This window comes from Orcinus orca, chromosome 16 (assembly GCF_937001465.1).
Source record: "Orcinus orca chromosome 16, mOrcOrc1.1, whole genome shotgun sequence".
In the NCBI taxonomy this organism is placed as follows: Eukaryota; Metazoa; Chordata; class Mammalia; order Artiodactyla; family Delphinidae; genus Orcinus; species Orcinus orca.
This window is the reverse complement of record NC_064574.1, coordinates 51,779,041-51,803,666: the sequence shown is the minus strand read 5'-3', so window position 1 is coordinate 51,803,666 and position 24,626 is coordinate 51,779,041. Positions and strand designations below refer to the sequence as shown.

The window sequence follows — 24,626 nt, the reverse complement described above, 5'->3', positions numbered from 1 at the left end:
TTACGAAACTACACTTCCCGGTGCGGTTTTGGCGCCTGCGCACAAGGTCGGGGGACGTACTACGGTTCCCGGCAGGCCCTGCGACGCGCGCAGCTGCGTGCTGACGCACATAATTGGTCGTGCTGACGTGCAGCGCGGCCCAGGCGGGGTGCGAGTGGCGCAGTCGGAGTCCGCTGCGGCCCCGGAGGAAGCGAGGAGTCGGCGGTGTTGGCTGAGGCGGGCGGGCCGGCGAGGCAAGGCGGCGGCTCCAGGCCCCGAGGGACTCAGGAGCTCGAGCAGCGGCAGCGGCAGCGGCAGCACCTCTCCCCCTCGGAGGCGGCGGGCGGAGGCGGCGGCGGCGGGTGAGAGAGCGCGCGAGCCGGGTGGGGGAGGGGCGGCGGCCCCGGCGCAAGGCTAAAGCGCGCGGAGAACGGCTCAGGCCGCCGCGCGCACGCGCGCTCGCCGCCCCTAGCTCGCGCGCGGACGTCCTTGCTGGTCTGCCTCCCCTCCCCCCTTCTCGCGGTTCCTGTTGCGCGCGGGCTTTTATTCTTCCCTCCCCCATGGCAACGGCGCGCGCCGCCGACTGCACTCGGGCTCGCGCCGCCGACTGCACTCGGGCTCGCGCGCGCTCTCGAGGGGGGAGCGCGCGACTCGGCTTCTCGCCTCCCTGACGCGTGCGGCGAGGAGGCCCTCCTGCAGCTGTCTTTGCCGACATTTTCTCGGCGAGGAGGGGGCTGCGGCGTCCGGGGCCCGCTGCCGGCTCCTTTCCCCCGCGCTTCTCCGGCGTCCGGCCTACCCGTCCCTCCCGGGGGCCTAGGGTCGGGCCCGGAGCCTCCCATACTATGGGGCGCCGCGCAGCCCCCTCCCCCATTTCTCAAGGCTGAAAATAGGCCTTGGCCGCTCAGCCAGTGCAGAGAAGGCCTTGAACTAGATGTCCGGGAGAGTTAGGCAGTTTGGATTCATTACTGTGTGTCATGAGGTATTAGGAAGAGAAGGGTTCTAAACGTTTTAAAAAAAATTTACGTATTTGGTTTAGGTATGTAAAGGCAGATCACATACTCCTTCCTTTCTTGCACTTTTTCATCGTCTCCCCCAAAGTTGTGTTACGGCTGGGGAGGAGGCTGCCAGCCCTTCCTTGAGAAAACGCTGGACTTTTGTCACTATTTCGCACACAACTTTTCTAGGCCTTGGTTTTCACTCGGACGCTTTTCTAAGATATCTTCTGGGTCAAAAATTGAAGAGTTGTGTTTCCTCTTGAGTGTGAGTCTAGGTCTCTTCCTGAGCTAGTATTTTAGCTTCTGGGGTTTCATAGTGTCTACTCAGCTACTACAGTGCCCCAGTGCTGAGCTGGTTGTGCTTATTACTTTTGTCCATTTTCTTGCACACTCTCCTCCGTTTTTGGTGCGTTTTTTTCTTGAATACCATAATACTGAATTTCAAGACCCCCTTCTGCCTGGTTAGTTGGGCATCGTGATAATTTTCCAACAGAAAAAAACGCCTTTTTGTCTTTTTTTTTTGGCAGCTTTTACTGTCAGCTTTTAGGTTGGGTGATTTTTGCATACCCACAGTCCTGGACCCCAGTTTAAGTGTCCTTATTTAGGTTTTGGTGATTTGTGTTTGTGTTGTTAATACACTTTTTGGTCCATCCATCCTTTTAGTGTTTTGAGCACTGTCTTAGATGCTGTGGTATTTCTGTTTGTTTGGGGTTTTTTTTTCTTTCCTTTTTGGCTCATTCCGTAAAAGTTCTCCAGTCTGTTGTGATTTAATATCCTTTGCTTAGCAGCTGCTGGTTATCCTTTTCCAGGGAGTGGGAGGATTATTGTGTGAGGTGGTATGGAAGTGTGGGTGAATGGTTAAGCTGAAGAATTGATTGCAGGTCAGAAGCGTTCTGCAAGGGAAGCAGAAACTGGGTAGGGTATAGAGAGCCAAAGAAGGCCTAGGTTTAGAATAGGGAGGAGAAAATTTGAGAAAATAAAAGTGAGGGTTGGAAAATTTCTTGTGCTGTAAAGAAATTTTTCATTTCTTTGCACAGTTCCACTTGCCTTTCATAGATTTAGTATCATTTGTCACTCCTTTAACCCAGTATTGTTATTTCGTTTTGTTTTGCTTTCAGATGTCTAGAGTCTGCAACTGGGATTGGGCAGGGACCCAGCCTTAGAGTTGGGGGGTAAGGGGCTCCAAACTGTTCTAGAGTTGTCCTAGCTCCCTTTCATTCAGCATCTCCCTGTATGGGGTGGGGGGGGGGCTTTAGTACATTCTTCCAGGTATTTGTATGATGTTTCTTTCAGAATTTTTAAAATGAAGCCTTTTCTTTTATCCAGTTCTATGTTTTTCCCCTTTACTTTCACTAATCTCTCCACTTTGTTCCTTGGGTTCTTTCCTGGGATCATTTTCCCTCACACATTTCCCCATGTGAAACTATCTCGGACAGGATGAGTTGGAGAAAAAAACAGAGTACATGTAGCTGGAGAAAGGAATAGAGTGTACGTAGCCAAGAAATCTAATCAGTAAAACTAGGGTTAGAGGGCTCTTCAGAGTCATGCTGGGGTTGGGACAGATTGAGAGGATAGAACCTGGTAGGAGGCACGTGATAATGAGAGGGTTAAGGACGGCCTGGAAGAGAAAAACTAGGAAATGAGATAACGGGACTGTTAGGGAAAGTTGACAGTTTGACGTTAATGAAAGTGAGGTATGAAGAGTGGGGGTTTTGTAAGTGCAGGGGAAGGAATGTAGAGAAGGTATGGGGACAGTTGGAACAGAGGAGGCTTGTTTGGTGTATTTAGAGCATTGAGTTGAAAATGTAATATTTTACAGGAGCTAGTGAGAGTTCGGTGAGCCACAAACCATGTGAGAAATCCTATTGGGAAGGAAATTGAAGGAATATGTTATTAGTCAGGATAGTTGATTGGAAATGGCCCCTTACTTAAGAGGTGAAGTATAAGAGGATTACATATCCAAAGTTCATGTGTTTCTGATGTGCATGCTGGCCTTTAGCCTGGGCCACCTTTTGGATATCTAGGGGCTGTTCAGTCAGATTGTATTCATAATTTCTGGCTATCTTCAGGGTAGCCTGAAATGCTTAGGTCAGTTCTTGAAGAGTCTAGACTTGGACTGCAGGCCTTTGGGTGCCACAGATCTTCGTTTGGTGTTTGTTGTGCCCTGTTTGGAGGCCTCAGTCAGTTGCCAGGGTTAGGAATTAGAGTAGTTGGTGAAGATACCAGTTGTGTATATTGGGGCTAAAGGAGAATAAAGAGAGTGTGTGGAGAAATTTGGGAGAAATGGGATCTTTGTTTTGGGTGGAAACAGGAAAGCTAGGTGAAAACAAGAGTGGCTCTTGCACATTGTGGGGAAAGGCTGTAAGAGCTGGGCTATGATTTGGTGGAAAGAAAGCAGTGCTGGAAGGATGAAGAACAGGTTTTTTTAGGAGACCAGGAGGATTATGCAGCTAAAGGAGGTTTAGTGTGGAGAGACATGTTGAAGTAGGGTTGAAGAAGAGCAGGGATTTGGGTGGTGGTAAGTGGCTAGTTTGGGGCCAGGGGCCTGACCCGTGTCTCCCCGCTCCCCTTCAGGAGCGGTGGTGCCCCACCCCGGGCACGGGGCCATGTACAACGGGATCGGGCTGCCGACGCCCCGGGGCAGCGGCACCAACGGCTACGTCCAGCGCAACCTGTCCCTGGTGCGGGGCCGCCGCGGTGAGCGGCCTGACTACAAGGGAGAGGAGGAACTGCGGCGCCTGGAGGCTGCCCTGGTGAAGCGGCCTAATCCTGACATCCTGGACCACGAGCGCAAGCGGCGCGTGGAGCTGCGATGCCTCGAGCTGGAGGAGATGATGGAAGAGCAGGGGTGAGGGAGGGCTGGGGGAGAGCCAAGCACTGAGTGAGTGCAGAGCTGGGGGAGTTAGGTGGGATGTAGGGAGCTTAGGGCTGGTTGAAAGAGGCCTGGAGAGGACTTGTAGGAGGGGAGGAGGTAAAGGAGCTAGCGGATTGAAAGGAGTTAAGGGACAGTTCAAAGTGAGAGATGAGGAACCTGTGTCTGGGATATAAAAGGGAGCCTTTTATGAGGTATTTAGATGGAGGCACATGGGGAAAGAGGGGGGCCATTGAGAAGCAAATATGTGCTTTAAGGGAGAGGTGGGGAAGCAGACCAGGGAAGAGACAAGAGCTAGCTAGGTAAGCTGATATGTGTTGTCATTGGTAGAGAAAAGGAAGATAAATGGATTTAAGGATTGAGGGCTTGGACAGTAGCAAAGGCAGGAAAACAGGAATTGGAATAATACCCGGATAAAAGGGATCATGGGTTGGATAGGGAATTGAGATTTTGGAAAAGGAACCTATTAAGGTAGAAAACCTTTTAGAGCAGTGGTTTTCAAACTTAAGCAGTGGCGCCCGTTTCATATAATGCATGTTCCTTTGGAATCCCAGGAAATGAAAGACTTGTTCTTGTTGATTGGATTTGGGGAGGAACACCTGGAACTCTGCCTGCTTAACTTTCCTCTCTTGGCCCCTGGAGTGTAGCATGTTTAAAATCCACTGTTCTAGAGGGTGTAGTCAGTGGAGGGAAGAAAGATGACAGGAAAAGAGCAGGATTTAATAGAAGGGCCCTTTGGGTGACAGTGAGTGAAAAATTGTATGTGTGCATGGAAAGGGAAGGGATCCTGCTGGGAACGAGGGAACTGTAAACCTGGGACTGGGGAGAGTGTCTAGTCAACCTCTAACCCTGAAGGCTTTTGTTCTCCAGGTACGAGGAACAGCAAATTCAGGAAAAAGTGGCGACCTTTCGACTCATGTTGCTGGAGAAGGATGTGAACCCTGGGGGCAAGGAGGAGACCCCAGGGCAGAGGCCAGCGTGAGTGTTTCCCTCTCTCGATTTTCTCTGGACTTTATTCTGCTTTTGTTGTTCTCTCTGTTTAGTTTGGACTTTCTCCCTGCTCTTGTCTTCATTTTCTCATGGCTGTTTGTGTGAATATGACTCTGCATTTTGTTCTCTATCTCCTTTAGACCTTTGACCTTTTCTCCTCTAGGGTAACTGAGACTCACCAGTTGGCAGAATTGAATGAGAAGAAGAACGAGAGACTCCGAGCTGCCTTTGGCATCAGTGATTCCTATGTGGATGGCAGCTCTTTTGATCCTCAGCGTCGTGCTCGGGAAGCTAAACAACCAGTTCCTGAGCCACCCAAACCTTACAGGTACACAAGACCAAGAAGCCAGTGTCAGTTTCTCTTCCTAATTCTAAGCACTCTGCTCCATTTTTTGTGTGTGGACTATGTCTTTTCAAATTCTTGAGATTTTGTTTTTCTGAAGTTGAAATGTCTAAGAAAGTTTGTCTTAGCACCCATCTCTGCCGTTTTTCATCTTTCCTCAGCCTTGTCCGGGAGTCTAGCAGTTCTCGCTCACCAACCCCAAAGCAAAAGAAGAAGAAAAAGAAGAAAGATAGAGGACGGTAAGTTAGTTGGAAAGCTATTCTAGTAGCCAGAGGACCAAACCTGTCATGTTTTTTCTCTCTCTCTGGAAATAGAGTATTCTTATTTCTAGGAAGTAGGAGAGAGTTGTCAGAAAAGTCAGGGAAGAGGGAGTTACCATTCAGGTCTCACCTGGTAGAAGAAATAATGTGTGCTGCTTCAGTGGGGAAGGGTTGATTCTGTACCTTTGCAAAACTGATCAGCAGCATTTTGGAGTTATGTTGTTTTTTCCATTTTGGGGTTTGTTGCTATATAATAGGTATCTACGCCTCTTGGAGAGTAAATAAGTTCTGGGCTTAGATCGGCACATTGGTGCTATTGGAGTTGTTCTGTGCTTTAAAAGCTTTTTTGGGGATGGATTATAAGTGGGTGGGCCAGAGAAGGAGGCAGGCTGAATGACCTGTTTCTGAACCCACATTTAGCAGGTCAGAGAGCAGCTCTCCTCGACGAGAGAGGAAGAAGAGCTCTAAGAAGAAGAAGCACAGGTATGAGCTGGGAACAATTGGAGAGGTTTGGTGAGTCCAGGCCTAGGTAAAAAATAATAATTTTACTTACTTTTTACCAACAGGTCAGAATCTGAATCCAAGAAAAGGAAGCATAGGTAAGAGCTCTTTGTGGCATTGGGAACATAGTGGCACATGGAGCAGTGAGCCATTGCTTGATGGCCTTGCTGGCTCTTTAGGGTTTTTTTTTTCTTGGGGTAAAGCTCAGTTCCTTGATCTCCTACTGTCAGTAACTCAGTTCTTTCCATTTTACTTTTCATTTTATTTCTTTTTTTAAAAATGATTTTTATTTTAAATAATTTTGCCTTATTTCTCAGGTCTCCTACTCCAAAGAGCAAACGTAAATCTAAGGACAAGAAGAGGAAGCGGTGAGTGAATTAGAGGGGAATTTGCTTAGTGAGTAGATGAGTGCCACCTGGGGATAGGGCAGAATTAGTCACGTCCCTGACTGGTAAAAGGTTGAAGGGTGGATAAGGGGAACCCAGTGCAGGTGTGACAGCACCCTGAGCTGTGGTGGTGGTCTTCCTTCAGGTCTCGAAGTACAACACCAGCCCCCAAGAGCCGACGGGTGCACCGTTCAACTTCTGCAGACTCTGCTTCCTCTTCAGATACTTCCCGCAGTCGGTAAGGGGTGGTCCAGGAGGAAGGGAGGGAGAGGGACTTGTGGGTTAATCAATTTAATATTTATTGAGCGCCCACGGTGTGCTAGGCGCTGCACAGACCATTCGGAAGACACGGTCCCTGCCCTCTAGGAGCTGACAGGCTAAAGCAACAGGATGGACAGACATATACATTTCCCCTTCTCTTTTTTTTTTGTTTTTTGTTTTTTGTTTTCTTTTGTTTGTGATTTTGTTTTGTTCTGATATATATGGACTGCCAGAATAGGGAGGGTGGTGGTTTGTTCGTGGTGTCTGGGGGAGGAAGGAATCCTTACCCTGGCTTCCTTAATCGGGGAAGGCTTCCTGAAGGAGGTGGGCTCAGAGGTGAGTTGTGAATGAAGCGGGTAGGGAATGGACTGGGTGGAGGGTTTTGGGAGGTTTGGGGGAGGTAAATATAAAGGGGTAGAGGGAGAACATTTTTGGGGACTGATGTTGAGAAGAGAAGGAGCAAAGTGAACTGGACTTGAATTTCAATATGAGTTACTTGAATCCTGTGAGTAAGAGAAGGTTCTTTGGAAGAGGGTTATATTGAAGAAAGGTGGATGGGTGCTGGGGAGGGGGTTTTCTGTTCTCCCCTGAACTGATTTTCTTCCTCTTTTCCCATCCTCAATTACCTCCCTTAGGTCTCGAAGTGCTGCAGCTAAAACCCATACAACTACCTTGACTGGGCGAAGTCCTTCCCCTGCTTCGGGGCGTCGAGGGGAGGGAGATGTACCATCCAGGGAACCAGGTATCACCAACATAGGGCAGCCTAGTAGCCCGGAGCCTTCTACAAAGCAGCCTAGCAGCCCTTATGAAAACAAAGATAAAGACAAGAAGGAGGTATGTTCCTGAGTTAATGGATATTCTTTGGTTTGCAGGGCTGTGGATTCAGGATAGGTGTGTGAAGTTAAGGGAGAAGTAAGGTCCGGTTTTGTTTTTTGCATTCCTCTCAGTTATTCATAAAGTTCTCTTTTTCATTTGCAAATCCTTTAGAATTGTGGCTTTCAAACTTTACTGGGTGTTAGTTTTACATCACTGTCTTCTTTGTACTTACAAGTTGATAGAACTGGAACAAAAAAATTTTTTTGAACTACACCTAACTTTACTACTTATAGTGTCTCTAGTATCAGTTTCATTAAATGCTGGTTGTGGCTCATTAAAACTTTGCAACACACTGGGTTGCTGCTTGCAGTCTGAAAACACAACTTTGGAAAGATCTATTCAGTACCTGTTGTTTTATACTTGCTATTAAAATTCAAGCTCTAGGGCTTCCCTGGTGGCGCAGTAGTTGAGAGTCCGCCTGCCGATGCAAGGGACATGGGTTCGCGCCCCGGTCCGGGAAGATCCCACATGCTGCGGAGCGGCTAGGCTCGTGAGCCATGGCCGCTGAGCCTGTGCGTCCGGAGCCTGTGCTCCGCAACAGGAGAGACCACAACAGTGAGAGGCCTGTGTACCGCAAAGGAAAAAAAAAATTCAAGTTCTAATCATGTTTTCTTACTTCAACAGTCACAGTATAATTTAAATTGCTTTTTGCTAAATTTGTAGCTCTCCTGTCTGTTTTCCATGTTACCCAGAGTTGTTTTTCCAAACTGCAAGTTGGATCATCTCAGAAATTTAATTTACTTCTTATTGCTCTTGACTTTAATATTTAAAGCTTTTATAACTTGGTCTCTTTCTGTATTTCCCTGTACTTCATTCTGGTCTTTCTTACTCACATAAGTCACGTACTCAAATCTTTGTTTTTTTTCCTTTTATTTTAATACAGATATTTTTTAAGAGTGAAGTCAATCATTTTGGGAAACTGCTTTATCTTTCCATTTAAAAATACCTTCTTTTTTGCACTCAGCATTTTGTAATGGTTGTCTGTTGTGAAATATAGTATATTAGTTTGCATTATGTTTTTTCTCTGGATAGAAGACTCAAGATTGTAGATTCTGTTTTCGTACATTTCTCACTGTGTTTTATATTATGTGATCTCTTGTTATTGAATGAATGTGACTGCCTGTGGTGAGGAAAAGGACCAGTTGGTATAATGGGGTGCATAGAGGAAAAGTTTCATAGGAAAGGGTGTTGGGATCTTACAGGTGATAGGAAGTTTTGGTGCTTACATACCCGTATCCTTACTCTTTTTTCCACTCTTAGAAATCTGCAGTTCAACCTAGCCCCTCTCCGGAAAGGAGCAGCACAGGGCCAGAACTACCTGCTCCCACTCTGCTCCTTGCTGAGCAATATGGCGGCTCCCCACAACCCCTTGCAACAACCCCCTTAAGTCAGGAGCCAGTGAACCCCCCTTCTGAGGCTTCTCCAGCCCAGGGCCATTCACCACCTAAGTCTCCTGAGAAACCTCCCCAATCTTCTTCAGAGAGCTGCCCGCCCTCTCCTCAACCTACCAAAGTTTCTCGGCATGCCAGCTCTTCCCCTGAAAGTCCTAAACCTACACCAGCTCCTGGGTCCCGCCGAGATATTTCTTCTTCTCCTGCATCCAAGAGTCGCTCACATGGCCGAACAAAACGGGATAAGTCACATTCTCATACTCCTTCTCATAGAGTGGGGAGGTCCCGTAGTCCTACCACTAAGAGGGGGCGGTCTCGGTCTCGAACCCCTACCAAGAGAGGTCATTCTCGGTCCCGGTCACCTCAGTGGCGTAGGTCCCGGTCTGCACAGAGGTGGGGACGATCTAGGAGCCCCCAGCGACGTGGCCGCTCTAGGTCTCCTCAGCGACCAGGCTGGTCCAGGAGCAGAAATACACAGAGAAGAGGCAGGTCTAGGTCAGCAAGACGAGGCAGGTCACACTCTAGATCCCCTGCAACTAGGGGCAGATCTCGTTCTAGAACACCCACCCGGAGAGGCAGATCTCGGTCTAGGACACCTGCCAGGCGGAGGTCACGATCTAGAACACCCACTAGGCGCAGGTCTCGGTCTAGAACACCAGCCCGGAGGGGCAGGTCTCGGTCTAGAACACCTGCTAGGCGCAGATCTAGGACCCGATCACCAGTACGACGGAGGTCTCGTAGTAGATCGCTAGCCAGGAGAAGTGGCAGGTCACGCTCTAGGACCCCAGCCAGGCGTGGGCGGTCACGCTCCAGAACCCCAGCCAGGCGTGGGCGGTCGCGCTCCAGAACCCCAGCTAGACGAAGTGGCCGGTCACGCTCTAGAACACCAACCAGGAGAGGGAGATCTCAGTCTAGGACACCAGCAAGACGAGGAAGATCCCGTAGTAGAAGTCAAGTTAGACGGGGAAGATCTCACTCTAGAACACCACAAAGAAGGGGCAGGTCTGGCTCCTCATCAGAGCGGAAGAACAAATCCAGAGCATCACAGAGAAGGAGCAGGTCCAACTCAAGCCCAGAAATGAAGAAATCTCGAGTTTCTTCGAGGCGGAGCAGGTCTCTCTCTTCACCAAGGTCCAAAGTAAAATCCCGCCTGTCTTTGAGGCGAAGCCTTTCAGGGTCCTCTCCACGCCCTAAACAAAAGTCTCAGACACCACCAAGGCGCAGTCGCTCCGGATCATCCCAACCTAAAGCTAAATCTAGAACACCACTAAGGCGAAGTCGCTCTGGTTCTTCTCCGCCTCCTAATCAGAAATCTAAAACGCCATCAAGACAAAGTCATTCCAGTTCATCTCCTCAACCTAACGTGAAATCTGGAACGCCAAGGCAAGAGTCTGTAACAAGTCCCCAGGTAAATGAACAATCTGCAACACCACAAAGACAGAGCCGTTCTGAATCATCACCTGACCCTGAGGTGAAGTCTAGGACCCCTTCGAGACATAGCTGCTCTGGGTCTTCTCCTTCTAGAGTGAAATCTAGCACACCTCCAAGACGGAGCCGATCTGGGTCATCATCTCCACAACCCAAAATGAAAGCAGTAACGTCACCAATCCAAAGCCATTCTGGCTTCTCTTCTCCAAGTCCTAGTAGAGTGACATCTAAAACACCTTCAAGGCAAAGCAGATCAGAGTCTCCATGCTCCAAGACAGAATCTAGATCGTTGCAAAGACACAGCCATTCTAGATCCTCCTCTCCAGATACCAAAGTGAAACCTGGAACACCACCAAGACAGAGTCACTCAGGGTCTACTTCGCCATGCCCCAAAGCAAAGCCCCAAACTCCACCAGGGCATAATCTTCCTGGATCAAAGTCACCATGTTCCCAAGAGAAGTATAAAGATACATCAGCACAGAGTTGCTCTGGATCTTTCTCTCTGTGTCCAGGAGTAAAGTCCTGCACACCACCCTCAGCTCTGCAACAGAAAGGACAATCTCCAACTTCACCAGACTCCACATCTGGTACTTCAAGTCCAGAAATGAGACAGAGTCATTCTGAATCTCCATATCTGCAGACCAAATCTCAGACACCTCCTAAGGGTGGCCAGTCCAGGTCCTCATCTCCAATCACTGAGCTGGCACCCAGATCTCCAACAAGACAAGATAGAAGTGAATTGTCAGAAGGTCCTAGGCTGAAATCTGGAATGTCTCCTGAGCAGAGCGGGTCCCAGTCTGACTCTTCCCTATATCCTGCAGTGGACTCTAAATCTCTTCTAGGGCAGAGTAGATTGGAGCCTTCTGAATCAAAAGAAAAAACGAGCTTACTCCTTCAGGAGGATGTTACTGCATCATCTCCAAGACCAAGAGACAAATTGAGTCCTCCTGTGCAGGATAGGCCTGAGTCTTCACCAGTACTCAGAGACACCCCTAGAACTCCATCAAGGGAAAGAGGTGGTGTTGAGTCATCTCCAGATACAAAAGACCGAAGTAGTGCATTAACTAAGCCAAGCCAAGATGAGGAATTAATGGAGGTGGTAGAGAAATCTGAAGAATCCTTAAACCAGGTCCTGCCCCATTTGTCTCCAGAACTTAAAGAAATGGCTGGAAGTAACTTTGAATCATCTCCTGAAATAGAAGAAAGATCTGCCATGTCTTTGACTCTTGACCAAAGCCAGTCACAGGCTTCTTTGGAAGAAGTCCCTGCAGTGGCCTCAGCTTGGAGCGGGCCACACTTTTCTCCAGAACATAAAGAACTGTCTGACTCTCCTCCCAGAGAGAATAGCTTTGGATCACCTTTAGAATTTAGAAACTCTGGCTCTCTTGCAGAAATGAATACTGGATTTTCTCCTGAGGTTAAAGATTTGAATGGACCTTTTCCTAATCAGCTGGAGACAGATCCATCTCTAGATGTGAAAGAACAATCAACAAGGTCCTCCAGACACAGCAGTTCTGAGTTATCCCCAGATGCGGTGGAAAAAGCAGGAATGTCTTCAAATCAGAGTGTCTCTTCGCCAGTACTTGATGCTATACCTAGAACACCCTCAAGGGAAAGAAGTAGTTCTGCATCTTCTGAAATGAAGGATGGTTTACCCAGAACCCCCTCAAGGAGAAGCAGGTCTGGGTCTTCCCCAGGACTTAGAGATGGGTCTGGGACTCCCTCAAGGCACAGCCTATCTGGGTCGTCTCCTGGAATGAGAGATATACCTAGAACACCATCCAGGGGAAGGAGTGAATGTGATTCCTCTCCAGAAGCAAAAGCTTTGCCTCAGACTCCTAGGCCAAGGAGTCATTCTCCATCATCCCCGGAGCTCAACAATAAGTGTCTTACCCCCCAGAGAGAAAGAAGTGGGTCAGAGTCATCAGTTGAACAGAAGACTGTGACTAGTACTCCTCTCGGGCAGAGACGTCGGTCTGGATCTTCTCAAGAACTTGATGGGAAACCCAGTTCATCGCCTCAGGAGAGAAGTGAGTCAGACTCTTCTCCAGATTCTAAAGCTAAGACACGAATGCCACTTAGACAAAGGAGTCACTCTGGATCATCTCCAGAGGTCGACAGCAAATCCCGGCCTTCTCCTCGGCGTAGTAGGTCTGGCTCATCCCCTGAAGTTAAAGATAAGCCAAGAGCAGTACCCAGGGCACAGAGTGGTTCTGATTCCTCTCCTGAACCCAAGGCTCCTGTCCCTCGGGTCCTTCCAAGACGAAGCAGATCAGGTTCATCAAGCAAAGGCAGAGGCCCTTCGCCTGAAGGAAGCAGCAGTTCTGAGTCCTCTCCAGAACACCCACCCAAATCCAGAACTACTAGAAGAAGTTCTAGGTCATCACCAGAGCCCAAGACCAAGTCTCGTACTCCCCCTCGCCGTCGCAGCTCTCGATCATCTCCTGAGCTGACTAGGAAGGCCAGGCTCTCCCGTAGAAGCCGTTCTGCATCATCCTCACCAGAGACCCGCTCTAGAACTCCCCCAAGACGCAGAAGAAGTCCCTCAGTGTCTTCCCCAGAGCCAGCCGAAAAGTCAAGATCCTCACGCCGGCGGCGTTCAGCTTCATCTCCACGCACTAAGACAACTTCAAGGAGAGGCCGTTCTCCTTCACCAAAGCCTCGTGGGCTGCAGAGGTCCCGTTCCCGCTCGAGGAGGGAGAAAACCAGAACAACCCGTCGTCGAGATAGGTCTGGATCTTCTCAGTCAACTTCTCGGAGAAGACAGCGGAGCCGGTCAAGGTCTCGGGTTACTCGGCGTCGCAGGGGAGGCTCCGGTTACCATTCAAGGTCTCCTGCCCGGCAGGAGAGTTCCAGAACCTCCTCTAGACGCCGAAGAGGCCGCTCTCGGACACCCCCAACCAGTCGGAAGCGTTCCCGCTCACGCACATCACCAGCCCCATGGAAACGCTCCAGGTCTCGGGCCTCTCCAGCCACTCACCGGCGATCCAGGTCCAGAACACCCCTGGTTAGCCGACGGAGGTCCAGGTCTCGAACTTCACCAGTCAGCCGGAGGCGATCAAGGTCCAGGACATCGGTGACTAGACGAAGATCTCGATCAAGAGCTTCCCCAGTGAGTCGAAGGCGATCTAGGTCCAGAACACCACCAGTAACCCGCCGTCGTTCAAGGTCCAGAACACCGACTCGCCGACGCTCCCGTTCTAGGACTCCACCAGTGACTCGGAGAAGGTCCAGATCTAGGACCCCACCAGTAACCAGAAGGCGATCTCGAAGCAGAACCTCCCCTATCACTCGCAGAAGATCAAGATCCAGAACATCCCCGGTCACCCGAAGGAGGTCAAGATCTCGCACATCTCCGGTAACTCGAAGGAGGTCTCGCTCTCGAACCTCTCCAGTGACACGCCGCCGATCTAGGTCCCGAACTCCTCTAGCTCTTCGGCGCCGCTCTAGGTCTCGAACCCCATTGTTAGCACGTAAGCGTTCTCGAAGTCGCTCACCACTTGCTATTCGCCGCCGTTCTAGGTCCCGTACTCCACGAACAACTCGGGGCAAACGGTCCTTAACAAGATCTCCTCCAGCTATTCGCAGGCGTTCTGCATCCGGAAGCAGTTCTGATCGTTCACGTTCTGCTACTCCTCCAGCAACAAGAAATCATTCTGGTTCTCGGACACCTCCAGTAGCGCTCAATAGCTCCAGAATGAGCTGCTTCAGTCGTCCTAGCATGTCACCAACTCCTCTTGACCGCTGTAGATCACCTGGAATGCTTGAGCCCCTTGGCAGCTCTAGAACACCCATGTCTGTCCTGCAGCAAGCTGGTGGTTCCATGATGGATGGTCCAGGTCCCCGAATTCCTGATCACCCGAGAACGTCTGTGCCAGAAAACCATGCTCAGTCTAGAATTGCACTTGCCCTGACGGCTATCAGTCTTGGCACCGCTCGGCCTCCTCCGTCCATGTCTGCAGCTGGCCTTGCTGCAAGAATGTCCCAGGTTCCAGCTCCAGTGCCTCTCATGAGTCTCAGAACAGCCCCAGCTGCCAGCCTTGCCAGCAGGATTCCTGCAGCCTCTGCAGCAGCCATGAACCTGGCCAGCGCCAGGGCACCTGCCATCCCAACAGCAGTAAACCTGGCTGACTCAAGAACGCCAGCTGCAGCAGCAGCCATGAACTTGGCCAGCCCCAGAACAGCAGTGGCACCTTCGGCCGTGAACCTTGCTGACCCTCGTACCCCCACAGCACCAGCTGTGAACCTGGCAGGAGCCAGAACCCCAGCTGCTTTGGCAGCTTTGAGTCTCACGGGTTCTGGCACAGCCCCAACTGCTGCAAACTATCCGTCCAGCTCCAGAACACCGCAGGCTCCAGCCCCTGCAAACCTGGTGGGTCCTAGATCTACACATGCCACAGCTCCTGTGAATATTGCCAGCTCAAGAACCCCTCCAGCCTTGGCCCCTGCAAATCTCACTAGTGCTAGAATGGCTCCAGCCTTGTCTGGTGCAAACCTCACCAGCCCTAGGGTTCCCCTCTCTGCCTATGAGCGCGTTAGTGGCAGAACCTCACCACCACTCCTTGACCGAGCCAGGTCCAGAACCCCACCAGGAGGCCCAGGCTCCAGAACCCCACCATCTGCCCCAAGCCAGTCTAGAATGACATCTGAGCGGGCTCCCTCTCCTGCCTCTAGAATGGTACAGGCTTCCTCACAGTCAGTTCTTCCTCCAGCTCAGGATCGGCCTAGGTCCCCTGTGCCATCTGCTTTTTCTGACCAGTCCCGATCTTTGCTTGCCCAGACCACCCCTGTAGCAGGGTCTCAGTCCCTTTCCTCTGGAACGGTGGCAAAGACCACATCCTCTGCTGGTGACCACGATGGCATGCTCTCTGGCCCCGTCCCTGGGGTGTTCCACCCAGAGGGTGGGGAACCAACTGCCTCTATGGAGGCCCAGCAGCCTTCTGCTTTGGCTGCCCTGCAGCCAGCAAAGGAGCGTCGGAGTTCGTCCTCCTCGTCCTCCTCTAGCTCCTCCTCTTCATCGTCATCGTCATCGTCGTCGTCCTCCTCCTCCTCTGGCTCCAGTTCTAGCGACTCGGAGGGCTCTAGCCTTCCCACTCAACCTGAGGTAGTACTGAAGAGGTGAGAGGACTTTTAGAACTCTTCTACGGGGAAGGTTTTGGGGATGGTTGGTGGGGGTGGGGAGGGAGAAGCCCTATCCAGAGGTTCTTGGCTCTCTGAGGAGGTATGGGGACCATGATCCTTAAGCTGGGGGTAGAAGAGAATGCCGGGGTGGGGGTTAACGGGGGGAGGAATGGGACAGGTAAAAGTCTCCGAAGGTTAATTCTCTAGAGGATAATGATAAGTTTTCCGTCTCTACAGAGGACAGAACTAGAGGAAATGGACTTAATTTTACAGCAGGAGGGATGGCAGTTAGACCTCAAGAGGAACTCCCTGGGCTGGAAGGATCTTCAGAGGTCATCCTATCCCTCTCCCTGCCTCCAGGCAGGACGGCCCCTCCCCCAGCCAACCCACACACACAGAGGCTTCCCCATGCTGTGGCTCTCCTCTCTGAGGACGGAGAGGACGGAGACCACCCAGCCTGGCTTCCACACCTGAGCCCAGGGACCTTATTCCTCCATCAGGGACATTCTTGAGGTTTAACCTTGATCCCTTTTGCTGCGGGCCCCAGCCTGTTGCTTGTGTTAGCAGAGGTTGGGTCAGTTGGGGCCACTGCTCTCCAGAGAATGCACTCACTGGCTCTCGGTTTGGAGAGCTCCGGGCGTTTCTCAGGCACCCCTCCCCCACTGCCATTCCTCCAGGCCAAGGAAGGTAGGGTTGGGGCTGGGGCAGCTTGTCTCCTTGTGACGCCCTCTTCTCCCACAGGGTCCCCAGCCCCGCCCCAGCCCCAAAGGAGGCTGTTCGAGAGGGCCGTCCTCAGGAACCGACCCCAGCCAAGCGGAAGAGGCGTTCTAGCAGCTCCAGTTCCAGCAGCAGCTCCTCCTCTTCATCGTCCTCTTCTTCCTCCTCTTCCTCCTCCTCCTCCTCCTCCTCCTCCTCTTCGTCTTCCTCTTCTTCCTCTACTTCTTCCTCCCCCTCCCCTGCTAAGCCTGGCCCTCAGGCCTTGCCCAAACCTGCAAGCCCCAAGAAGCCACCCCCTGGCGAGCGGAGGTGAGTGCTGCCTTGCTTGAGAAGGAAGGGGTGGGGTGTGACCCTGGGTTGTGAGATCCCTGCTGGACTGTGGTGTCTGCTTGTACAGTAGGAGTGGGGCTCTCCTCTCCCTGCTTACTCTGTTGTGCCCTGTTCTGGCAGAGGGCTGTCATCCAAGTGGGTGCTCAAGCCAGAATTGGGGAGTCCTAGGTTCCTTCCTCTCCCTGCCCCTGACATGCAGCGTGGTCCCAGGTTCCAGGGATTCTAGCTTTTAAGTCTCCCCTTTGCTACTGCCAGGGTCTGGCCACCGTCATCTTCTCCCGACTCTATCCACAGCCTCTTCCCTGTCTCCCTGCCTCCACGCCATTCTCTTCCACACGTAGCCAGAGGGATCTTTCTAAAACGCACATCTGGTTACTCCCTTCACAAATCCTTCCGGGACGCCCTGTGGCCTGCAGGATAAAGCCCCACCTCTGCGGGAATGGCGTGTGAGGCTCTTCACCAACTGGCCTTGCCTGCCCTGTGTTCTCCTCTCCTGCCCGCCCCCACACATGCCCTGTGCTCCAGCCACACTCAGCAGCGCCTTGCAGTCTAAGGAGAACCCCATGCCTTTGGACATGCTGTTCCTCCTGCCTGGAATTCCCTTGTCCGCCTGGTGAACTCCTCGTTCTGCAAGACTCCGCTCAAACAGCACCTTCAAGAAGACTACCCTGCCCCTTCCCTGCCCTGCCCCATGTCTCCCTCCCCTGGGTCCCCAGACCCCATGTACATCGGTCCTGCGGGGCTGCTTCCCACACGTGGGGCCAAGCGAGCCTCCCTTGGCCTTCCTTCACCATCAGACTGAGCCCCTCCAAGGGCAGGGACTGTCTTTATCTTTGCCTCCCCCGCTGCACCCCGTGCCCCGCCTGTTGGGGTACTCGGTGGATGGTGTGCGGGCGGATGGGTGAGTGAGCGGATGAAGGTGGGTCTGAGGTTGGCCCTGCGTGGTATGAGGTTTGGTGGTCAGGACCTGGGGTGGGGTGGGGGTGGTCCTGAGTGCTGGCTTGTGGGTTTGAAAGAGTGTGGCACTATGGGGACCTACTCTGATCCCCAGGTCCCGCAGCCCCCGGAAGCCAATAGACTCCCTCCGGGACTCCCGGTCCCTCAGCTACTCGCCTGCGGAGCGCCGCCGCCCCTCACCCCAGCCCTCACCGCGGGACCAGCAGAGGTAGGGTTGCCAGTGTGTGCTGTCCTGCCAGCAGCCCAGTCTGGCTGCCACTGATTTCTGCAAAATAAGTTCTAAGGCTCCAAGGTACCAAGGGTTGGTGGTGTCCTGTGTGTGGTCTCATGTCTGTCCTTCATTGTAGCAGCAGTGAACGGGGTTCCCGGAGAAGCCAGCGTGGGGACAGCCACTCCCCGGGCCACAAGCGCAGGAGGGAAACGCCCAGCCCTCGCTCCGTGCGGCACCGTTCCTCCAGGTATGTGTCTTTGTCACACTCTAGGGCTGGGCTCACTTCTGAGAGCTCTAGGGCTGGCTGGGGCCTCTGCATTGATTATTCTCTTCCATTTCAGGTCTCCGTGAATCTTTTTTGGGGAATTCCACCATACCCCAAGTTCTGGAGCCACAGGACGTGCCCCCTTTCTCCCCAACAGAGCCGTGGGAGGAGGTCTTTGTCTGCCCTCCCCACCAACCCTGGCAGCATCCTGGGGGAGGGCTCCCTTCTTTCCCTCCCTCTTTTTTTTTTTCTTTGTTCTGTGAAATGTTAATCTCTGTGAGTTTTTCCTGGTTCACATGTTTTGGGGGGTTTGGGGTGGGTGGGAATGAGAATGGGAGTTGCGGGAGGGGAGGATACAGTTTGGGACTCCCAGGTCTTGACTCAGAAAGGATCTGGGAGGCACTGTCCCCCTTTTAGCCCCGAGTTCTTGGGGGGGATGATGGTTTGGTACTTGCAGACCTGTGTGAGGTATACCTGGAAAAAAGGGGCAGTTGATTAGTTGGCTCCTCTTGGCCTCCCAGTGAGGTTGTGGCCCCCTCCCCCCCAACTTTTCTTCACGTTTCTTAAAGGCATTTTGGTTTTTTAAAATCTGTACAGCAAGAGCAACTTTTTCTGTCAAATAAAAACGAGAAATGCAGGAATTGGGTCTATAGATTGTTTATTATGGGTGGGGAGAGTTAGGAGAGGAGCTGCCCTTATTCTGTGGCTGCATCCCTCTTGCAAGGGGCATACCTTGGAGGAGCCTTATGGGGTGGCTCTAGGCTGTGGATCCCCCACAGAACCCACTCAAACCAACACGCTCGTTCCAGCTGGGAGCCAGCATGCTCATGCTAGGAGGGGGCTGGCCACTCTGAAGAAACAAAAGCCTCTAAACCTTTTATCCCCAGGCTGAGCAGAAGGCTGGCCTGGGGGCCCTGGGTTCCTCTCCCCATTATGGCCTTTTGAGGGGTAGGCTGGGCTGGGGGTTGGTAGCTGGACTCAGAGAGCTTGGGATGCAGCAGGCTGGCCTGGAAGAGGCTGAGGGTGGGGCAAGGCGGGGAGCACCAGTGAGGTGATGCCTGAGTCAGGAGAAGGTGTGTAGAAAGAAGCAGCAACCAGGTGGACACCCAAATCTCTTTTATTGGGGGGGTAGGGCGGTTGGGGGACCTCTCACTGCACAGCTTGTTCATTGGCGCTGCTTCCTGAGTCCTGTGGCTTCATCACATCCGGCAGCTCGGGTGGGCTGGAGAAGGGCTCGATGCGCAGGGCCTCAAAGGCCTCATCTGGTGGAGAGGGGGTGGCCACTGCAAAGTGAGTCTCCCACACTTACAGAACCAACCTGATCCTGCTCCCCTCCCCCAGCCTGGCCATGCTAGGGCCCTTTTCCTCACCCTCTGCATCCCTCAGCCTCTGGGATTGCATCCACCTACAATCTCCCCCATCACCTTGTTCCCTTCTCTTGCTTCTCATCATACTTTGAATAAAATCATCATGTCATTATGTCTCTCCACATGTCTCCTTGTGGTCCCCATGTTCCCACATCAACCTCTTTCTTGCCTCAAGGTCTCTGCATTTGCCACTCCCTAGCTTGACACTTAGAATGGCTGGCTGCCTAAGAAAGGCACCCAGGGGCAATCAAATATCACCTCTTCAAGGCCACGACAGTGAGAGGCCCGCACACCGCGATGAAGAGTGGCCCCCGCTCGCTGCAACTAGAGGAAGCCGTTGCACAGAAACAAAGACCCAACACAGACAAAAAAATAAATTTTTTTTAAAAAAGTTTAACCAAAAAAAAAAAAAACACCTCTTCAGAGAAGCGTTCCCCAACCACCCTGTACAACCACCCACTCTACATGCCCAATGCCCTGTGCATTATACTGGGAACACTTAATCGCTAGCGCGAATGCCGTTTCTCTTGACCAGCTGCTTTCCTACTAGAACAGCAGCCCCAGGAAGATTTTCCCTGTTATTCCTGCTGTTACTACACAGATAAATGAAAACTTTTTCTTCTACATGGGAAACTTCTCTCCACCTGGCTCAGGGATCTCAACCAATTAGGCTCCCCAGGGGAAGTCGGTCAGGTCTGACAAGTTTTAACTTTGGGGGTTGAGGGGCTGCAACTGGCCTCTAGTGGGGAGAGGCCATCTTTCGTAAAAGCCAGAGATGTTAAACATCCTGCAATGCACAAGACAACCGCACCCAGAATCATCCAGCCCCAAATGTCAACAGCGCTGAGGTGAAGACACATGGCCCAGCTTAATAACAAATTCATCTTCCAAGCCACAAATCTGAGTGACAATTCTTGCCTTCATCACCTCTCTCCATTCTTTGGAAATAAAGTCTGGAAGATGCTATTTAACACCAGACACTATCATATCTCCCTAACCAAGCAAACCACTTTGGGGGGTGGGGAGAGACCCGTCTCTGCACAAGGAAACTACCCACCCAGAAGTGCGTTTTTGCAAGTGGAAGCAGACAGACTGCAGTCCACACCACAGCCCCTATCAAAACAGCAATGACACACCTGAGGTGATGCCACCAAGGGTCCACAATCTATGCCATAAGTGGGGGTCATGGGGAGAAAAAAATCACCTCACTGTGCTGTGATTTTTTTCACCTGCAAGATGGTTGAGTAGCTGCAAGTCTATAGGGTGCCTCTGTTCAAATTAGAGGAAGAGATACTTTTTCTGGAAGAATGCAGCCTGGCCCTGGCTTAGGAAGAACAGATGTGCTTTCAGCCCTCCCTTACCTGCCTCAGAGAACAGCCCTGTATAGTACCCACCCTGTACAAAGTCTGCACCAGCCCCTCACCTGCCTCACTGTCACTGTGAGAGTTGAGGGAACCCACACAAAGGCCCGTAAAACTGCTTTTTCCTGAGCGCTTGCAGGGCCTGGGGTGCACGGGGGCTCACATTGCTTTGCTGTGAGGCTGGTCCCAGTGTCATACTCCTTTATGGAGACAAACTCCAGTCTGGGAGGGGCGGGGCGTGAAGTAGCTGCCCGAAGACACAGCTGCTGAGGCCTCACATAGTTTATCCTTATGAAACTGAGAAGTGCAGCTAAGGCTATATGCTCCCTCCTGAGCCCTTGCTACATTTTCTTACAAGAAGCTAGAAAAATAACTCCCTGTAACTTCATCCAGATTTACCCAGCCATTCACACAGCCCCTGGGTCTGTCTACAGCTGTGAAAACACCCTATAACTCCTGTTTAAATTTCCAGAGACAAAGGATAAAATTTAAATCTTTTTCTTGGCAAAAGGAGCAACATAAACCACCCCCACCCCTCAGGTTTCTGAACTTTGGTCACGGTGGAATGTGGTTAAGGAGAGTACAGGCTCTGGGGCAAGAAAGGGCTGAACCTGATCTAACCTCCCCAGGCTTAGTTTACTCATCCTTAAAATGATCACAATACAACTCTGGCCTGTACAGAGATGCTGGGGGAGTAAGCGATGTACCACGGAGACACTGGCTGGCATGGTGCCCAGCTCAGACAAGGTCCTGGCAGCCGGCAGCTGAACTGTGGCCTCCCACATGACTGCCAGCAAGCCTCGGCGCCCATGTCTCCCAAATGGGGATGGCAGTGCTTACCCCTCAGGGCTATCAAGAGGATTAGATGGGACAACAGAAATAAAATGCAGAGTGCAGGGCCAGGTGCTCAGTAAGTTCCCTGTAACTGTAAGCTAGTACTGTGACTAAGAATCTTTGAATCCTCCATGAAATGGGCTTCAATTTCTACAAGTATCTCATGTGCTTCTCATTGTTTTTAATGGGGGAAGCAAACACACTATTATAGGATATTGCCGGCATTTGGTGAACTGGGAGACATGGTCCAGGAGGAACAACTGCAGGCTCCCTGACCACCCCTTTCTTTGGCCATTTCCACCCTGTCGCTGTCCCTCTCACCTGCCCTGAAGGCTAGCCCCACAGTGGCTGGGGCCTGAGGCCGTGCTGTCTGGCTGGTGAAGCCACACTCGCCCAATGTCTTTCCGTCGTCCAGAAGCTGGTCGTCCTGAGGAGAGAGGCAGGCAGGGTCTCAGAAGAGGCCCCAGGAGGGGCAAGTCCCAAAGACTTCTCTGGTCAGCAACTACACTGAAAGTCAGAAGACGGAAAAGAAACAGCCCCGAGTAGGGCCCAGAACCACCCCAGAGTATATCAAACAGTTTCCAGGACTACACCCAAGACTTTCCAAATCAGAACCTCCCAGGGTAGGGTAGGGGTCTGGAAGCTACACTCCTGCAACTCCGGGTGAATCTAATCTAACTTCAATCTACACCCCCCCTGCAACTCCAGGTGAATCTAATTTCAAGTGTCAGTGACCCCCATCTGGCCACAGGCAGACCTGGTTGAATCCCAGCTCTACCACCTTGCACAAGATGTGCAAGTTTGATGTGAAGTTTCCTTATCTGTAAAACGGGAGTTATTGGAATTCCCAACTCATAGGGCAGCCAGAGGCTTCAATGAGCAAAGGACCTACAGAAAGCACAGAGCACAGCAAGTGAAACAAGCTCAGGCAGTAGGAAAGGTCCTTATTATAGAAGCCCCAGCAGGTAACAAGAAGAAAAGGCCTTTAGAGACAAAGGGGGTGAAGGCTCAGCCTGCAGCAAAAGATCAGTTTCCCAGTTTCCACCCAGAATCAGATCAAGGAACTTAGGTGAGGGACCTCATGCTGCCAGAAACTTGAAATGAGGGGCCAACAAACAGGACTCCCCAATGAAAACCCCAAATCCCACGACATCCTTGCTGGATAATTGCAATTGGCTTGTAAGGGGGAAAGGGGCGGGGGCTTTTAGAACATCAGCAGTAAGTTGGGGAGTAATAAACAGTTGTTGGGTGAAGAACTGGTGGGACCTGACTCATCTCAACACCCTCCATTTCTCCATTTCTTTGTATTAAGGCGTGTCTGGGGCGGGGGGCGTGTGAGAGTCCTGCACACGATTGAGCATCGGGGTTCAAATCCTGACTCTGCCAACAACCTTGGCCTCGTTAAGTGGCCACCTCCGAGCCTGTTTCCTTAACCGCAGAGCAGGGAAATCAAGGGCCAGCACGTCGCGGGTGGGACCGCTGTAGGGATCAGATGCGACGCTGGCCCTCGGCGCTCAGCATAGGGCTTGGCGCGCGACTTTCAAGCCATCCGAACGGAGACCCCCGGTGTAGCGACCGCTATCGGGGCTTCATCTCCCCGAGTTCGAGCAACGGCCCCACGCGGCGGAGTTCCGGCCCGCGGCAACCGGTCGCTGATGTTTACATCAACGACTGGGCCGCCTTGCGCCCACGGCCAGGCTCGGGCGGCGGTTCCGAGCAGCACGCTCCCCCAGCTCCCGGCCGCCCGGAACCGACGGGACCGCACCTTGTACAGCCGCTGCTCGTCCGGCGGCCGCTTGAGGATGCCCTCGACGATGCGCTTTAGCTCGAACACAGTGCTCGACTCCTTGGCGTCCGTGAAGATGGTGGTCTTGTGGCGCCGGATCATGAGGAACACGTCCTGGGGGCGGCGGGCCGGGGTGAGCGCGGAGCCCGGGCCCCCACGCACGGCCCACCGCCCTTGCCGCCCCCGGCCCCGGCCCCGGCCAAGCGCCCCTCCCCCAGCGCCCTCTCACCATCGCGGCGGCTGCCTCTCCCCCTCGACGCGCCGGCGCGGCCGCGCTCCGCCCCGTTCCCGGCAGCCCGCGCGCTGTTCCCAGCGTACCCCGCGCCTGGCGGCCCCGCCCCATGACCGCCATTTTAAGTAATCCGTAAAGGGGCGCGCTACGGCCGAGCCTCCGACTGCGGACTGGGCGCCGTGGCGCGGGGCGGGGCCGGTTGGTGGAGTGGCGGAGGTAGTGGGAGGCCGACAGGGACCGAGCGCGGGAGGGACGCAGGGCGCGGTGGCGCCATCTTGGGTGTGGCAAAGCGAGTTCCCCATGTTGATGCAGTCTAGGGGACTCCCGTCCTTGTGGGGAATGTCAGCCTTGTGGGGACTAACTTCAAGCGTAGGGTGCCTCACAGCCTAATGAGAGTGAATGAATGATGTGTCTCGGTCATCAGGGCGGCAAGACATTCACATCTCAGCGAGACCTGGGCTGCCAGGTTTGGGAGTCTGACTCATGATTATGGGTCTTCCTGGCGGGTGTTTTGAGGAGGTGTTAAATTCTGGATCTTTCGGCCGCCGTATCAGGAAACAGCCCCATGTCCCTGCCCTAGCCTTGCTGTAAGGATTATTTAAACCAGTTTACCGAGGCTTTAGGGCCTGTAAGAATCCTTGGAAGCTGCTTTTGGGGTTAGGGAGTGTGTAAGCAGCTCTTTGCAGGAAACTGCCCTCAGCAGGAAGCCCCTTTTCTTGTCACTTTAGCAAAGCTATATTGTAACTAACTTTTTTGGGGGGGGGCATACTGCTAACCACGTGGAAACTTAATTCCCCTGACTAGGGATCCAACCCCCTGCCCCCCTGCGTTGGAAGGTGGATTCTTAACCACTGGCCCACCAGGGAAGTCCCTGTAACTAACTTTTAAACCAGGCACTGCCCCTCCACCCACCCCATGTTCTACCTACCCATCTCTGGCCCAAGCACACCTTTCAAATCTTTTAATTACACAATACCTTGCCAAACTAGTTGGTTCTTTAGAACAATGAGCAAGTATTTAACAGATGACCAGATCTCTTCCCTAGCTTTCCCTTCAGTAACCTGAACAAACTGTGTGACCAAACTGTGTGAACAAGATAACACCTAGAGGAAGAACCCAAGAAGTTAACCAGCCTGCATGCAGTGGAGGGATGGCAATAATTC

At 52.3% G+C, this 24,626-nt stretch overlaps 2 protein-coding genes across 14 annotated transcripts; one reads left to right on the top strand and one right to left on the bottom strand.

The window, feature by feature from the left end:
* Positions 1-121: 121 nt before the first annotated feature.
* SRRM2 (serine/arginine repetitive matrix 2) lies at positions 122-19,361 on the top strand. Of its 13 annotated transcripts, none has more exons than XM_033429057.2 (15): positions 122-341; positions 3,549-3,822; positions 4,717-4,824; positions 5,000-5,164; positions 5,341-5,418; positions 5,863-5,922; positions 6,006-6,038; positions 6,258-6,308; positions 6,472-6,564; positions 7,223-7,421; positions 8,724-15,400; positions 16,145-16,429; positions 17,502-17,615; positions 17,755-17,865; positions 17,960-19,361. In XM_033429057.2, the coding sequence occupies exons 2-15, from the start codon at positions 3,581-3,583 to the stop codon at positions 17,967-17,969; spliced, it is 8,226 nt and encodes a 2,741-aa protein (XP_033284948.1). In that variant the 5' UTR covers positions 122-341; positions 3,549-3,580; the 3' UTR covers positions 17,970-19,361. The 13 variants fall into 13 exon arrangements, 7 of the variants coding, with proteins under 7 accessions (XP_033284948.1, XP_033284947.1, XP_004270508.1 ...); XM_033429056.2 differs by having other exon boundaries at positions 5,860-5,922; positions 17,758-17,865; XM_004270460.4 differs by having other exon boundaries at positions 5,860-5,922.
* Positions 18,983-23,606, bottom strand: ELOB (elongin B). Its single transcript, XM_004270278.4, has 4 exons — positions 23,461-23,606; positions 23,211-23,345; positions 21,767-21,872; positions 18,983-19,145 (listed from the first exon to the last, which is right to left on the bottom strand). Exons 1-4 carry the CDS (start codon positions 23,581-23,583, stop codon positions 19,033-19,035), a joined length of 477 nt encoding a protein of 158 aa, XP_004270326.2. The 5' UTR covers positions 23,584-23,606; the 3' UTR covers positions 18,983-19,032.
* Positions 23,607-24,626: the final 1,020 nt, after the last annotated feature.

Bases quoted from the DNA above. Each gene is read 5' to 3' on its own strand.
- SRRM2 (XM_004270460.4), top strand. From the start codon at position 3,581: ATGTACAACGGGATCGGGCTGCCGACGCCCCGGGGCAGCGGCACCAAC. The intron at 4,825-4,999 runs GTGAGTGTTTCC...TTTCTCCTCTAG, and splicing joins ACCCCAGGGCAGAGGCCAGC to GGTAACTGAGACTCACCAGT. The intron at 6,309-6,471 runs GTGAGTGAATTA...GTCTTCCTTCAG, and splicing joins AAGGACAAGAAGAGGAAGCG to GTCTCGAAGTACAACACCAG.
- ELOB (XM_004270278.4), bottom strand. From the start codon at position 23,583: ATGGCGGTCATGGGGCGGGGCCGCCAGGCGCGGGGTACGCTGGGAACA. The intron at 23,346-23,460 runs GTGAGAGGGCGC...CGCCGCCCCCAG, and splicing joins GAGAGGCAGCCGCCGCGATG to GACGTGTTCCTCATGATCCG. The intron at 21,873-23,210 runs GTGCGGTCCCGT...CTCTCTCCTCAG, and splicing joins ACGAGCAGCGGCTGTACAAG to GACGACCAGCTTCTGGACGA.